This window comes from Megalobrama amblycephala, linkage group LG4 (assembly GCF_018812025.1).
Source record: "Megalobrama amblycephala isolate DHTTF-2021 linkage group LG4, ASM1881202v1, whole genome shotgun sequence".
NCBI lineage: Eukaryota > Metazoa > Chordata > Actinopteri > Cypriniformes > Xenocyprididae > Megalobrama > Megalobrama amblycephala.
In genome coordinates this window covers 55,841,073-55,859,097 of record NC_063047.1, presented here as the reverse complement: position 1 = coordinate 55,859,097, position 18,025 = coordinate 55,841,073, and the positions used below count along the sequence as shown (strand labels likewise).

Here is an 18,025-nt window from a genome sequence, read left to right as displayed (position 1 = left end):
TTAAAGAGAGACTTTCTATAAAACAAAACTTAAAGAAGTGGTCAAAATCATGTCTGACCCACTCCATGACTCCCGATATATATCAAGTAAATGAATTTAAAACATAACATAGGACTATTTAAACATATATATGCAACTACATTTTCTTTAATGACAGTACAGAGAAATTTCATAAGCAAGAGTCACGAGTCGGATCAAGAATTGTTTTTTCTTAGACTTATATTTAATATTGGGGGCATTTAAGTTATTTGACATATTTTAAAAATTTTTTTAAAGTAACGCAATAAGTTACTTTCCCTGGTAATTAGTTACTTTTATAATGATGTAACTCAGTTACTAACTCCGTTATTTGTGAGAAGTAACTAGTAGGCTAGCTATAACTAATTACTTTTTTAAAGTAACGTGCCCAACACTGACAGTGACAATAGGAAAATTATCATCAAGCTAAAGTTGGAGTTTGATTGAATCACTTCTGTTGTAAAAATTGTTCATTATTTCTTTAGGGGCCACTTAAATGACAACTTTCCTACTGAAAACCGAATACCTTTAATGCATTCTTGCCATTCATTACATGTTTAGTCTATAGGTTTACGTGTTTGAGTGTGTATGTCCACATAAGCTTGGTCTTTTTAAAAAAAGTGATATTTACCAAATTACCTGTCTGGTCCGCATAATACAGAAAAATTAGTTGTGTCCGCGGATCTATGTGAACTGGAATAATTTTGATAACGTTTTATCTATACAAAGGAAAGGGAAGGAGGCCTTCGCAGGGGATAGTTTAATTGACAGGGCTGCATTATCATCATTTCTAGATGCATTAAGTGAAAAAAGACGAAACCAGAACAGTTAGGAAGAAAAAATAAGGTGCCAGGGACAATGTCAATTATACAGTTTAGTGTCAGTATACAAAAATTTGTGCAAAATGCCACAATTGACCAATCAAAATAAAGTATTCCAGAGAACAGTGTAATAATTAACAATACATAAATAAAAAAAGTGATAATAGGTAATATAATCTTTTGTATCAATTTATTAATCTTTTTTGTTTTTATGCAGCATTCCACAATATTCTCAAATGCAAAATCTGGCACATCCCATTATAAAGACAGTATACCAGTCCAGTTAATTAACTTGCATCTTCTCTCGTCAAAAAGTTCTGGTGCCCAACAATACAAATGCATTTATACACATGAATTATAGAGAGTTACATAACATAATAAGGTTTTCAATTGTGCAAAAGCTCATAACTGACCCAGCAAGTGGCACAACATCAAATAAAGGCCAAAAAAAAAAAGTCCACAAGAGTGTTTTTATTATTAGTAATATTACTGCTGACTGCTGGCCCTGTCCATCATACGTCTTCCACATTTCCACTCCTTCCACACAAACACAGGCAGAATAACATACAGCAACCTCCTAAGAAGACAATACCTAGCAATATATAGACCAATGTGGTGGTCCAGAAAGCAAACAGGTAAAGTGTCTTATTGCAATAATCGTTGCCATTGTAATTAGGCTGGTAAATAGAGTAGATCCATACATTACCTGTAGGGGAGACAAGGGTGAAGAGGTCATTATGAAGCACTTCACAGGGTAAATAATTTATTGAAAAACTGGATCTGCATATAGTACTTTTGACAAATCTTTTTAATTAAGACCATCATGTGATGTATAAAGATATACATGGTCTTTGACCTATGCATCCTTGAGTTGATGATACACAGGGCAACTTTTTGAGCAATGTTGACAGGCAATTTTGCAGGGCAATGTTGATTTTGCACTTTCCCATTGAGAATGGGCAACAAATTTCAATCTAATGTATCCAGATAGAAATTTGTTGCCCATTCTCAATGGGAAAGTACCCAAGCAACATCGCTCGGCAGAAATTTGTTGCCCATTCTCAATGGGAAAGTACCCAAGCAACATCGCTTGGCAAAATTGCCCGGCAACATTGCTCAAAAAGTCCCGTGTATCATCACCTTTAGTCTGCGCTTTTCTACACATTCCATGTTGAAATACCCTTGTGGCCAAGAAAGCAGCTTTATTATACATAAGGGTGGTTCCTCCAGTGGTGGTCGGCTTGTTGAGATTGCATGACCAGCAGAATATTACTATACCCAACACTTCTAATTCCAGAACAAATTAATTATAGGTGGCTATGAATAGGATATGCCTGTGAATAGGATATTTCTAAAATGCCAATGCTCAAAGTTGGGATGAAGCTGATTCTTAAATATGGATGGGATGACTAATTCTTAAATATTTAATTTATTTATTTTTAGTTTGTTTATTTAGTGCCACAAACAAATTCTTGTATATCCTTAAAAGATTCAATGTGATTAACAGTCTCTAAACAAGCAAATAGGAGACAAAAATAAAAGGCAAATGTTAAACAAATCTCACAGTTATCTGGAGTGAAAGTGATTCATATTTTTAACGTTTGCCTCTAAATATAGATTCCATATTGCATTCAGTAGGGGGATTTCAGGTTGATTGGGACACTTTTTCCAAGTCACCTCAAAGGCAAAAAGTGCCCCAATCACCCTGAATTCACCCTACATACATTTTCTCTCTAATTATTATTAATATATTCTATTATTATTATTATTATTTCTTTTATTACAGTACCTGTCAAAAGTTTGGAAACATTACAGATTGTTAATGTTTCTGAAAGAAGTCTCTTATGCTCACCAATGCTGCATTTATTTCATCAAAAATACAGTAACAACAGTATGTCACAGTTCCCTCCTGTCCTGGACTCCATTTCCCATCTATTCCTGTGATGGTAAAGCTGAATTTTCAGCAGTCATTACTCCAGTCTTCAGTGTCACATGATCCTTTAGAAATCATTCTAATATGCTGATTTGGTGCTCAGATAACATTTCTTATTGTATAGTGTTACCAAAGTTTAAATTTCTCTCTCTTTTTTAAAAATATTACCACAAATGTTTGAATAGTATCATTGTTTTCACAAAAATGTTAAGCAGCAAAAACTGTTTTCAACATTGATAATAATAATTGTTTCTTGAGGAGCACATCAGCATATTAGAAAGATTTCTGAAGGATCAAGTGACACCCAAGACTTGGAGTAATGACTGCTGATTCAGATTTATCATCACAGGAATAAACAGCACTTTCAAATATATTCAAATAGAAAACAATTATTTTAAACTGTAATATTATTTCTCAATATTACTGTTTTTACTGTATTTTGATGATAAAAATGCAGCCTTGGTGAACATAAGAGACTTCTATCAAAAACATTAAAAAATTATAATGTTTCCAAACTTTTGACAGGTACTGCATAATATGTATTTTTAAGTTTCATACTAAATGTAATATAAGCATTTAGTATAATGTTAAAAACATTGTGTCATTTCGTCCACAAAATCAAACAAAACAATACATAATGCACCATAAGATTAAGATTTTTTTTATATGTGTGAGCAGTTAAATTTAATTGTAAATATATGTGCAATTTTCAGGTTTTATGCTTTGAATTAATTTGTTCACATTAGAATATAATAATAATAATAATAATAATAATAATAATAAGAATAAGAATAAGAATAAGAAAAAACTAGCATCGTAATAGCTACATAATCTGAATTTCACATCAAGTTAATATAACACATTATATCTTACCAGCAATGAACCAGCAGAAGAGAAAAAGGGACACAAGTGAATTCCAGGCAGTGCAGAGACTACTCAGAGGAGTTTGAGTGCCATCTTCTGGCTCCTGAGTGCATGGAAGGCAGGACAACAGACCGAGCACCAATGCAAACACACCTGACACCAGCAGATAGATGGGAATATAGGGCTGCTTTGGACAGTCATGCAGATATATTGCACCTGTGAAAAAGAAGGGAGATGATAGGCTTGTTTATATGCCCAAAAATGAACTAATGTTTATAAAGACCTGAAATAATAAAGACGTACCAATTGAGACCTGAGCGATGGGCAGGGCAGTCACAATGAGTTTGGAGATTACTGTGAAGCATTTGTTAGAGACAATTAAGCAGTTTTTTCACGCTTTTCTCAGTTTTGTAATAGATGCTCTAGTTTTATCTTATACTTGGACAAGGTTTACGCATAATATGTGTTTGTATATCCTACCATGAATGCTCTAACACTCTAGCTATGTGGCTCTCTATAAATTTCAAAGCATTTTCAAAGGACAATCACCATTAATAACATAATTTAATGAAGCATCACATTAACATTTCACACACAGAGAACAAAGTAATTGTGAATACTTAGAACGGGTGTGCTGAGTTTGGGTGGCCTGCGAATATTCTGCAATAAGCTTCTGTCTTCCATCGTCTTTACTTCACTCTGGCCTGACAGGAAAAAAAAAAAAAACAGAAATATTAATATTTTGTGGAGGAAACTGTGGGTAGATTGACGCAAGTGACAGTGGATGTAAAAAGTCTATGCACTACTCTGGTTTTTGTGATGTAAAAAATGGAACAAGGATAAATCATATGAGAACTTTTGCATGTTTGATGTAAAAATTGCGACTATTCAGAGAAAAAAACTACCCCTTTAAAAAGTCAGAATTGTGATATAAATGAGCACTTCTGAGAAAAAAAAAAAAAAAAAATCAGAATTGCAATTTATCTCTCAATTCTGACTTTCTTTTCTCAGAATTGCAAGCTTATTATCTATAATATATTGTATATATTCTGATTTTAGACCACAATTATGATCAATATAATCCTTTTTTTTTTTTCACTCAACTGCAAAATGTATTTTTATAATATTCTCTGTATATTATAATGTTTTTACTCAAGTAATGATTCATAAAAAATGAAAACCAAAACTAGTATGGAATAATTGTTAACATTAGGGATAAGAAAGCTGCAAACAGTTTTAATATATTTCCAAAATTAATGTACAAATGATTCTGTACCTCTTCTGGGTTAAAATGGATGCAAATGCAATAGGAGGATTAAAATGTTAAGTATTGTAAGAGGTCTTTCATGACACTCCATATGCTGGGATGTGAATATATATATGAATATGAATATATATGTGAATATATATATATACTGCAAGAGAATATGGGAATATATATATATATATATATATATATATATATATATATATATATATATATATATATATATATATATATATATATATATTCCCATATTCTCTTTTCCTGTCCTGGAAATGTCTTTCTTCCTCTTTAAGGAGGTGAATTTTATCAAAATGAATGTTCTCCCCAAATGTTTGTATCTATTTCAATGTCTTACTATATTTATCCTAAATCATTTTTAATGTTGTGCAGCAAAATATTTAATCTTTTTCATGAAATAAGTAGTCAAAACGAATTAGTCAAAACCGTCTAGTCAAAAACAAAAATGCCTGCTGGCCTGGCTCTGCCAAATTTTCACACTTATTATTGAAAGTAAAAGTGACAGAAAGTGACGTGACGTGAAGGCCAAGTATGGTAACCCATACTCTGAATTTGTCCTCTGCATTTAACTCATCCAAGTTAGTGCACAAACATTAGGAGCAGCAAGTTTTGAACACACACACACACACACACACACACACACACACACACACACACACACATTCTAACCCCGGGTAAAAAAAAAAATAAAAAAAAATCACATTAGCAATTTAGAAACCCTGATCAGGAGTAGGGTTAGCAGCACTTTTGCAGTGGTGCCAAAGTTGTAAAGTGTGAATTGATGCGGTGTTAGTCAGAATGTTACGACTAGATGCTTAGCAACCGACAACCAATCTCAAGCTTCATGTTAACACGCTTTGGACAGTCACAGAAACACTGCGTGTTGTATAAACAGTAGTTTCAGTGTTTGAGGGGAAAAATGTCAAATGGTAATGAAAACATGTCAATTGGAGTGAAGAAACCATTTCATTCTTACCTTTATAGTCCGAAAAATCCGCTCAGGATAAACTTGATAGGACAGTCAGCAATAGGCCTATATACAGTGGGTACGGAAAGTATTCAGACCCCCTTAAATTTTTCACTCTTTGTTATATTGCAGCCATTTGCTAAAATCATTTAAGTTAATTTTTTTTCCTCATTAATGTACACACAGCACCTCATATTGACAGAAAAACACAGAATTGTTAACATTTTGCAGATTTATTAAAAAAGAAAAACTGAAATATCACATGGTCCTAAGTATTTAGACCCTTTGCTCAGTATTTAGTAGAAGCACCCTTTTGATCTAATATAGCCATGAGTCTTTTTGGGAAAGATGCAACAAGTTTTTCACACCTGGATTTGGGGATCCTCTGCCATTCCTCCTTGCAGATCCTCTCCAGTTCTGTCAGGTTGGATGGTAAACGTTGGTGGACAGCCATTTTTAGGTCTTTCCAGAGATGCTCAATTGGGTTTAAGTCAGGGCTCTGGCTGGGCCATTCAAGAACAGTCACGGAGTTGTTGTGAAGCCACTCCTTCGTTATTTTAGCTGTGTGCTTAGGGTCATTGTCTTGTTGGAAGGTAAACCTTTGGCCCAGTCTGAGGTCCTGAGCACTCTGGAGAAGGTTTTCGTCCAGGATATCCCTGTACTTGGCCGCATTCATCTTTCCCTCGATTGCAACCAGTCGTCCTGTCCCTGCAGCTGAAAAACACCCCCACAGCATGATGCTGCCACCACCATGCTTCACTGTTGGGACTGTATTGGACAGGTGATGAGCAGTGCCTGGTTTTCTCCACACATACCGCTTTAGAATTAAAGTTCTATCTTGGTCTCATCAGAAAAGAGAATCTTATTTCTCACCATCTTGGAGTCCTTCAGGTGTTTTTTTAGCAAACTCCATGCGGGCTTTCATGTGTCTTGCACTGAGGAGAGGCTTCCGTCAGGCCACTCTGCAATAAAGCCCCGACTGGTGGAGGGCTGCAGTGATGGTTGACTTTCTACAACTTTCTCCCATCTCCCGATTGCATCTCTGGAGCTCAGCCACAGTGATCTTTGGGTTCTTCTTTACCTCTCTCACCAAGGCTCTTCTCCCCCGATAGCTCAGTTTGGCCGGACGGCCAGCTCTAGGAAGGGTTCTGGTCGTCCCAAACGTCTTCCATTTAAGGATTATGGAGGCCACTGTGCTCTTAGGAACCTTAAGTACATTAGAAATTTTTTTATAACCTTGGCCAGATCTGTGCCTTGCCACAATTCTGTCTCTGAACTCTTCAGGCAGTTCCTTTGACCTCAATAATTCTCATTTGCTCTGACATGCACTGTGAGCTGTAAGGTCTTATATAGACAGGTGTAGGGCTGGGCGATATATCGCATGCGATTCTCAAGCGCATTTCGTCAGTAAAGCCGGTTCCCTGATTACCGGTAAATCTCCATCACCTGCTTTCAAATGGAGCGCCATTTAACTGACAGAGCCGTAGTTCACTGATAAGCCACGCAATATCACGTTCATATCGCAGATGAATCGCCTTCGATAATGAACGCGATATTTGCGTGGCTTATCAGTGAACTACGGCTCTGTCTGTTAAATGGCGCTTCATTTGAAAGCAGGTGATGGCGATTTAGCGGTAATCAGGGAACCGGCTTTACTGACGAAATGCGCGTGAGAATCGCATGCGATATATCGCCCAGCCCTAGACAGGTGTGTGGCTTTCCTAATCAAGTCCAGTCAGTATAATCAAACACAGCTGGACTCAAATGAAGGTGTAGAACCATCTCAAGGATGATCAGAAGAAATGGACAGCACCTGAGTTAAATATATGAGTGTCACAGCAAAGGGTCTGAATACTTAGGACCATGTGATATTTCAGTTTTTCTTTTTTAATAAATCTGCAAAAATGTCAACAATTATGTGTTTTTCTGTCAATATGGAGTGCTGTGTGTACATTAATGAGGAAAAAAAATAACTTAAATGATTTTAGAAAATGGCTGCAATATAACAAAGAGTGAAAAATGTAAGGGGGCATGAATACTTTCTGTACCCACTGTATACTGTAATATGAGGACGCAACACTAAAGCTTTTATTTAAACATGGCTGCAAGCTGCACTTGTCCAATCAATGACAACGACACAGCAAGTAAACAAATAACGATGTTAGCAGGGTTTAGGAACATAGTTTGAAGCAACAGTTTATGAATACCTAGAAGTAATTGTTAACCCCAGGTAGATTATGACCAGTGTGAAACATGAAGCAAGATAACTCTGGATTCCATTTATACACGGTTTAGAATATCCCAGGGTTAACTTGTTCAAGTGTGAAAAGCCCTAATGGGTACACTGTAATTAAGTGCTGTAAAAAGTACAGCATGGTTTTACAGTAAGATGGCTGCATATCAATAATAAATTACATTACTTGCGTGACAGCAATATATTCTGGGGACACTCCTTGGTTTATTGAACCTTTGGATCACATATATAAAACAATTTTACAGATGCATTGTGGGATCTTTACCGGTCGGGATTATTGATTATTGATATAAGATGAGCGATTCACAATAAGTGACTTAAAACTGGATTACACTACATGACTGAAAAAAAAAATCATATTAGATTTAAAAACAAGGTATCATACACTTTGTGTACTCTGTTAAATAATCTGAACGACTGCAAAATTTTTCTAATAACAGCATACTCGCAGAAGCACATGCACACCGGAGCTGACGGATACACGCAAATGCAGGAGCTGCTGGTGATGCATTTATGTGCGGTCTTGGACAGTGTTTTCCAACCAGCGTGTGCCGTGACAGGTTGTCAGGTGTGCCATGGGAAATTATAAAATACCCCCTGAAAAATTAAACAAATAAAATAAATCCTATTAATAAGAATATCGTCGCTGTCAGGTGGAAACAACGTGTCTCTATAGTTCTTCATTTTTGTTTTATTATTATTAGGCTATTTTTATTTTATTAAAAAAAAAAAAACAATGCTATTGGTCATCCATCACGCCTGTATTTGGGTTTTTACAAATATTTAACCAATGAAAAGGATTTAAAAGAACTTGTGAATAAACCTTGTAACTCCATTGGATCCTCAAACGATCAGTCAAAGCTCATAACTCCACGTCTCCACCCCTCCTCTATAGTGAAAGATGTGTTGCACACAGTTTAGAGATCTCTGCTCATTTGCAATGCAATAAAGAACTGATGTTTGAATAAGTAGAGCGTTTTCTTTACTCAAGAAACACTATGTTTATAAAGGCTAATGTTTTTTGTAATTAAAGAGCGTAGAAGAGTCTTAGTCTGGTATTTGCCGTCTTAGCCAATACTGTTTTATATAGGTATCCTGTGCATAGCACTTTATCTTTTATATCACACAATGTTTTTATATGACACAATGTTTAATTATTAAAAAAAATATTAAGTTTCCGCCCGACAGAGACTATGGGTAAATTTGTTGTTTTATCATCACCATACCCGACTTAAGCTCAAGTTTCACGTTAAATGGGAGTAATTATTTTAATATAACGTCCAGTTTGACCCGTTTGGAGCAGACATCACAGTTACGTCACTTGCAGCTGCGAGCGCATATGGTTGCAGAAAAAATAGCGGTAGCAAGTGGAGGAAAATGCAAAATCCAGAGAATAAGAGAAAAATGTTTTGTTGTGCCTCTAGATGTCGGAATCGGAATGCAAAAAATATAGTCTACATTTTTTTTTATTGAATACCGTCGTTGAAAACGCCCTTTGATGCTAAACTGAGAAGTTTATGTTGCAAGATTGGACTGATGAAACCTGCAATGATTAGTCTACTATTAAAGCAGGAATTTGATGTAAACAGTAAGTCTACATAATATTCACATTTGCAGTTCATAGAGAACATACATCGCAGTTACAGCAAGAATTAATATTTAAACCTATAACATTTTACATAGATAACTTTTAAACATAGCCTATAACATTTTTATTTCACAATTCAGAATTTTCTTGCATTTGCGTGTTATCTCCCAGTTCGGACTGTATAACTTGCAATTTTGAGTTTATTTCACAATTCTAAAGGGGAAAAAAGACAGAATTGTGGGATATAAACATGCAATTCTGAGGGAAAAAGACATATCTCACAATTCTGTTTTTCCTTCTAAGAAATGTGAGATATAAACTCAGATTTGCGAGAAATAAAAGTCAGAATGGTGAGATATAAACTTAAAATTAACTTTTTATTCTCTTATATTCCGTGGCTTTCATAGAATAGGGTATGTGTTGAACGTCACATGACCAAACCGGAAAACTGGGCTGTGTTCAGCCCCGACAAAACGTTGCAAAACGTTTTTTTAAATGGAAATGGTGGTGCGTTGAACACCCCGTTCTGATGACGCAAGTGTTGACACTATGGCAGCTGAGAAGGCCATTCTTTGTGTTCTTTTTGAAGAATTTTCGGAGCCTGATGAAGTCGGTATAAATACGTGCTTAATACTGCAAAATACGCTCAATATTACAGTCACTGCCCTTGCCGTCCAGAATAAAAGAGAACATCCCAATCGAGTGAAGGGATTTATGGAAACTTCTAATTATTGTGATACAACATTTGCCTCGCATTTCAGGATGAAAAGACAAACATTTCAGGTCAAGGATAATCCACTTCTTTATCTATATATTCTTTATCACTGTGTTATGATCTATATTATTTTATTGTGAGTATTAGGCTTATCATTATTGCTGGTCACTATTGTTGTGCTATGGTATTGTAATATTTACCATTATATAATCAGAGGAGTATAGAAAAGTTGATTAAAGTGTCACTTCACAATACAATATCAAACTATATAAGTATAGTATTTTTATGTTACATTAATATCCTTGTGTGAGCTGTCTCTTTAATACCGCGTGGTTTATATACATGTTGCCGCTGATTGGGCTGACATTTCTGACACACCCACCAAACAAGAGAAAACATATCTCAAACCTGTTGCACACCGTTGCACACCGTTTCCAGGAAACATGTCGTTCAACCTGGAAACCGTAGCAAAACGTTGCGCACCGGTTTGAGCTTGAACGTGCCCCTGGTCTATTGCATTTGCTTGTCAGGTAAAGTGTTAAAGGGATAGTTCACCCAAAAATGAAAATTTGATGTTTATCTGCTTACCCCCAGTAGGTGACTTTGTTTCTTCAGTAGAACACAAATGATGATTTTTAACTCCAACCGTTGATGTCTGTCAGTCAAATAATGCGAGTCAATGGTCACACAATTTATAAGAGTCAATAAACATGCACAGACAAATCCAAATTAAACCCTGCAGCTCGTGATGGCACATTGATGTCCTAAGACACGAAACGATCGCTTTGTACGAGAAAACGAACAGTATTTATATCATTTTTTACCTCTAAAACACTATGTCCAACTGCGTTCAGCATTCGCTTGGTGATGTCTGATCGCGCTCTGACAGCAGCAGTGATGTCTCGCGCATATACTTCAATGAGTGCGAGACATCACTGCCGTTGTCAGAGCGTGATCAGACATCACCAAGCGAATGCTGAACGCAGTTGGACATAGTGTTTTAGAGGTAAAAAATGATATAAATACTGTTCGTTTTCTCGTACAAAGCGATCGTTTCGTGTCTTAGGACATCAATGTGCCATCACGAGCTGCAGGGTTTAATTTGTATTTTTCTGTGACAATTGACTCTTAAAGATTGTGTGACCATTTCCTCCCATTATTTGACTGACTGCCGGCAGCGGTTGCAGTTAAAAATCATCATTTGTGTTCTACTGAAGAAACAAAGTCACCTACATCTTGGATGCCCTGGGGGTAAGCAGATAAACATCAAATTGATGTTTATCAGCAGTATGAACTGACGGCATATCTATGGATTTTTAAGGTAATCAGCAAAAATACCTAGTTCACATTGTTATAAGTGTTTTATTCTATTAAATATCTAAACGTTAGTGTGAAGAAGAAAAATGAAAAAAGTTTTTAAATATCAATCTGCATATGAGGGACATCAGTTATGCTCATCTTTGCTCGCTCCTTTTAAGTTATCTTGAATAAAACAGCTAATATTTTCATGAAGCACATACAAAAGACCTATACCGGAAGCGATCTGATATGTTTTACAGAATATGGAAGTTAGATTGCGCATAACCCCTATTGTCATTTTCTGCAACCAGGTAGGCTCCGCCCATAAAAAAAACGTCATCGCTGTTTGCAGACACCAAATTGGTCTATAGGCTATGCTATTTGAAGGAATGCATGTTTGTGTAATTTTGTTCTTTTAGTGCTGGTTTGCCATGGGATTTTTCACTTATCAAAACTGCCGTGGCAAGAAAAAGTTGGGAAACACTGGGAGGAGGAACTCCCGGTTGCATCTAGAGGAGAGGCAGTATAAACATGGCATCTTAAGCACAGAAGTAGGGATGCACTGATATGGAAATTTTGGCCTATACCTATAACTGATAATTCTTTATATTTTAAAGCCTAACTGATATATTGGCAGATAAATCTAAATCCAAATTTTGATATATTTTGAGAGCCTGATTACAAAAACAAAGGGCTCACCATTAAAAACCATGTCCCAAACACTTCAACATCAATCAAACATACAATACAGTTGCCTAGTTTGAACCAGTTTAAGATTTCTTAACTTTTAATTTTACACTCCTATGGTAAAAAAAATGGTAAAATGGTAAAATTTCTTTAAAAATGGTAACACTTTACAATAAGGTTTCATTTCATTAGCATTAGTTAACATGAACAATGAATGAACAATACTTCTAGAGGTTTTATTAATCTTAGTTAATTAAACATTTTCAAAAACATTTTTAAGATCCAGAGTTGTATCTGTTAACATTTGTTAAATGAACTGTAAATTAACATGAACACAAATATTTTATTAACATTCACAAAGGTTATTGCTCTCTGTTAGTTCATGCATTAGCAAGTAAGACCTTGTTGTAAAGTGATGCAAAAAAAAAATTGCCTAAAAAAAAAAAAAAAAAAAAACATGTGCCATGGATAAATAAAATGAAATAGCCTCTGCACAGACAACAAAATTATTTTAATAATCAAACCATGTTGTTGCTGAAAATAATACGAGAACAATAAAAGTGCTAGTTATTAATAATAACACATCAATGTTTTTGAACATTTTTAATATTACAGTAATATTAAACATCCTTAATTTTTTTAAATAACATCATTGCTGTTTGAGCTGCGTGGTGCTTTGCTAGGTTAATCAACTCAACTGTTGCTGAAGCACGGCAACTAAACCCAAAGAATTAACAACTTTTAAATATAGCTGCAAGCAGCGATGATGGGCCAAAGCCCGATGGCACCGCAACCTCGGTGGCTTCAGAGCAACTGTGCACGGCAGGTAATGGGCATTTAAAACGGTTAAACATAAAATGTCTATGTCAAATTCACACCACATTTACTGCAGCAGCTGGTGCCTCTATGATCACAAACCACAACAGCCACATCCATGAGACTGTTTAAATTTAAATTTAGAATTTTGTCATAGAATATCATAGGTCATTTTCAAATGAGTGCAGAATATCATCCTAATCTTCCATGTCCGTGTTTTTCTCAGACAACCTCTATAAAATTCCAGAGCAAATTACATACTGTTATTTGCACAAATTCAACAGTACTCTGAGAAATGTAATCCAGTCTTAATGCAAATGTCTGTGATTGCTGATGCTGTATTATCCTAACACTTCTCTTCATGTGTTTTGACCTCCCTGAGCTATCATTTGTGCACCAATCTCATGCACCAAAAGCATGCTTTCATTTAATTTCAATATGTGTGGTATAAAAAATAAAATGATAAAATTAAAAAAAAATAGAGCCAAATCACAGATCCTGCAAAGACAATTTTAATATCAGTGTCAGGTAACAGTAAGGTACATGTCTAGATTTTTCTGCGCACTTATGCAAGTTTATTTTAAACAGCCACTTTTATGATCATGTGAAATTTACTTAAAGAGTGTTTTTTTTATATAAATTTGAATTATATCAATATTTAAAAATAATTTTAATTGTAAAAATAATAATTGTAACTCAAACGACATTTAGAAAACTAGTCCTGTACTAATAGTGATATAATTCAATTTCAAATGAGTGTGAAGTTATCATTTGCAGTGTGTTTTTATATTTTAATTAACCTAATTATCAAACTAAAGGTGCGTTCACATGGCCTCATAATTCCTGTAGTTATGAGAATCTAGCTTGTAAAAAGCGTTCACGTCCTCGGACGTGAACAGCTCCGAATATAACGTCACGTGTTGTCATCTCAAGATTTCGGTAAATACGAGCTGGCGTGAACACAGCATAATAATGTAATACTATGTTGTCAGTGCCTACAAATACACTGGCATGATTAGCTGCTTCAGGTGTGAAGATTAGGGTTGGCACTAACTCTGAAGCACAGTGAGTCTGCAAGAAAAGGGTTAAAGAACTGATCAAGGGTGTAAAACTCTCTCTCTCTCACTCACTTACACACACACACACACACACACACACACACACACACACACACACACACACACACACACACACAGACTGAAGGAGTGAGGGGGAGAGGAGGAGGGAGGTGGTGGGGGGGTTGGACAGAGAGAGAGAATCTATGTCTGTGTGTGTGCATCTGCTGTTGAAAACTAAGCTCAGAATCGATTTGAGAGAGAATAGCGATGGATTCGGAAAATCTCAAAATCGATCCAGAATCATTTCTTGATTCGCGATTCAATGATTTATTGTCCTAGCCCTAATGTTCATGCAGTGTGTAATACAGCTGTTTGTGAATATACAAGGTCTGCAAAGTTTTACATATCAAAGAGAATAACAAATAAAGTTATTGTCTCCTAAAAGAAAGAATAGATTCTGAACAGCTGAAACAAGTCGTCAGCCTGAGCTGAAATTCAGATATGGTAATGGCCTTTTTGTTTCCGACACACGCTGTAAGCGGTAAACCAATCACAACAAACTGGGCTAACTGGCCAATCAGAGCAGAGCAGGCTCTCGGAAAGGAGGGGTTTAGAGAGATTGAATTCTTTATCGAGTCGTTTTAGACACTGTGAGAAAAGAGGTGGTGATGTGCAATGTATATTATGAGAAAGTTTTAAGTATTTTTTGACCTTGGATGCATGTAATCGTATTGTAGGTTGTCTCAGGCTCAGACGTCATGCCCACGGACTGCTGACTGAACGTCTTATGCATACGGTACATATATGGTATATATGGTGCGTGTTGCTTTCTTTAACAAACCACCTGAAAAACAAACCTGCTGTGACCCCAAACCCCCTCATGGAAGAAGAAAGCTGTCATGTTTACAACTGTGACACTAGCTTCCATCTACATATTTTTGAGAATTTTGTTCTCTTATACACTTTATTCACAAATGATTTATGCGATATTCCAATTTTGCAAAGTTACATTTGCAACTGGATGGAAACGTAGCTAAAACAAATACACTCACTTAAAAAAATACACTAACGAGCACTTGGATGAACTAAATGCTGTATTTTCAAAAGTATGTGAAGTATGCGAAGTCCAAAGCATAGACTGACGCTGATTGGTTGCTTTACATGTCAATCAGACAGTCCTTGGCTGATGAAAGCTCCTATGGAGTCCAGACCTACTGCCGTCAGAATGAAGGTTTGGCTACATGAGACAAATTGTATGAGTCCTCCAAACCAGAATTAGAGAGTTTGCAATGAAGGTGGCAATGTCTGATACACAATGCTGAAGTGACGACTCATTTAGACAGAAAACGAAATAATAAGAGAAATAGATATAGATCCGGGTCGATAAAGACCCGAATATGTAAGAATGATTGGCGAAACAGTCATGCATTTAAGGGTTAACAACATGAGGGCAGATCCCTTGAGCGCAGCTGATGATGCTTTGAAGTGATGCTCGGGTGAACAAGAACATTCCAAAATATAAATAACATTTCCTTTGATTCCTCCGTCCACATTTTCTTTCCTTGCATCCTCCCCTCACATCCTACGGGGGTGGAGCTGAGACGCGAGGAAAGGAAACGAGGATGCACAAATAAGAAATGAGAAGCACCCATAAACAGCTGCCTCATTCTTGAATGAATTCAGCCATTTGAACAAATCATTTGAATGAATGACTCACTTATTAAGACGGTTACTTTACGCCACCTATTGGTGGTTTATTTGTATTTTCAAAAAAATATTTAAAACAATCTCATATCATTATTTAATGCAGTTGTATTATGTATATATTGTGTTTTTTTATTGTAAATGATTTAATTTGATTGGTAACAGCCCTATAGTGTGTCATTATTCTAATTAAATGTATTGATCAAATTTAAGAATTTAAAATGAATGCTGTGCTTCTCATTTAATAAGATTGGGGGGGGGGTGGGGGGGGGGGATTGCCACTTATAAAAGGTAAAACATTTTTTTGGATAAATATCACAAAAATGCAGATTTAAATATGCCAAAGCTGCAATATGAATGAAAGGAAGAATATTGCTTCAAAATAAATTTATATTTACACCACACAAAAATTATATTTTTTTCCGAACTGAACTAAGCTGGACAATGAAAAACTGTTTTCTGCAGAGCTGCTTTATAGTCAACTAATTTAACAATGGAACTGCATCATCACTGAACTGACTTCAGTTGAACAGCACTATTGTCTTTTTAGGGCTGCGTAAAGCAGAATTGTTCTCTTTTTGTATCATTCAATCATTATTTTCCTGATCATTGTAAAGCTGATTTGAAACTATCTGTATTATATTCAAATTATATGTGTATATTCAAGCATTCAAAAATAAATGTACTGAAATAAACTACTGAAAGTTTTTTTTTTTTTTTAAATGTAATTTTTTTTTAGTTATTTATGTCATTATGCACATTCACTAATATTTAAAATGTGAATTTATGCCATTTTTTCATGACTTCATTTTGTAGTTTGCAGAAGCTGTTCTAACAGGGGGTAGTTTTATGTTTGACGACATAGATCTGATTCGCCAAGACAGAGGCCTGTGCCTGCTACAAGCAACAAGTGCTTATATAACACATACTTGCTGAATGTATGTGTGTGTGTGTGTGTGTGTGTGTGTGTTGATATATTTATTTCCACAGAGGACCTCTCTGATGTGGGGACAAATATCCCCACACAGAAGAGACAGAGGACTCTTGGGTCTGTTAATCAGCAAATTGTTCTTTGAATTTTCACCTTGCTTTAAAACATGTGACTGCTGCAATTGATGGTATCACTCTGAATGTGTTAACAGACCAATATAAAAGAATATTTTGTTTGTCATGGATGCCAAGGTACTTGTTGTTGATTTATGTCTTGCATGTCCATCTTCAGAGAACACACACTCTGATAAAGCTTATAGTGTGAAATGCATTATTGTTTTGGATTATCCAATGAATAAAATGAGGGATCTGAAAAAAAAAAAAAAAAAAAAAATTAAATGTCTGTTTAAGGCAGTGGTACTCTTTTCTGGTCTCTCTTGATTTGCATTTTAACACATAGGAAAATACCTGTAAAGAAAATCACTCAACTGCTCAGAACAATGTATTCAACTTTTGTAGTTCTTGTATTTGTGTAAATACACAAATTAAATATGTTTCTTACTTTTACAGCACTACATTCATAGAATGAATCCTGTCTTAAGTAATTATGAAAAACAAAAACAACAACAATATTAACAATAAGTAAATATGTCACTTAGATAGCCTAACAGCCAAAGTAGCCTAAATGTGTTGTGTCAGCATGACCCAAGTGGTTGAAAACTGAGAAGAGTGAAGACAAAAACAACATCAGAGAACATTTAAAAATCTTTATTAAAACTGAATTTTATTTCAGTCATTCTTGTGAAAAATCACGATGCTGCAAAATAAACAATTACTAGACAACAAAAACAATGACATAAAACCATGATAAAAGCTTTCTAATAAAAGCATGTGCAAAGCTGATCATTTTAGCCTATTATGTAAAGATTATAAACAGTTGAACATGTAAATGGGGCGCATGTCCATACGGCTGTATTACCTTATCGAAACAATCTATCAACCATGTTGTGATCCGAAGATAAAACAACAACTTCCATTCCTTTCCATTCGTTTGTTCGTATTCCCACAGCGGAGCGAATATTCATG

The 18,025-nt window shown here is 35.4% G+C and overlaps 1 protein-coding gene across 2 annotated transcripts; it reads right to left on the bottom strand.

Moving 5' to 3' along the window:
• Window positions 1-1,012: 1,012 nt before the first annotated feature.
• LOC125268002 (transmembrane protein 272-like) lies at window positions 1,013-17,238 on the bottom strand. Of its 2 annotated transcripts, XM_048190146.1 has the most exons (5): window positions 17,094-17,238; window positions 4,257-4,340; window positions 3,940-3,990; window positions 3,646-3,852; window positions 1,013-1,545 (listed from the first exon to the last, which is right to left on the bottom strand). In XM_048190146.1, the coding sequence occupies exons 2-5, from the start codon at window positions 4,318-4,320 to the stop codon at window positions 1,352-1,354; spliced, it is 516 nt and encodes a 171-aa protein (XP_048046103.1). In that variant the 5' UTR covers window positions 4,321-4,340; window positions 17,094-17,238; the 3' UTR covers window positions 1,013-1,351. The 2 variants fall into 2 exon arrangements, with proteins under 2 accessions (XP_048046103.1, XP_048046102.1); XM_048190145.1 differs by lacking the exon at window positions 17,094-17,238 and having other exon boundaries at window positions 4,257-4,515.
• Between the last annotated feature and the right edge of the window lie 787 nt (window positions 17,239-18,025).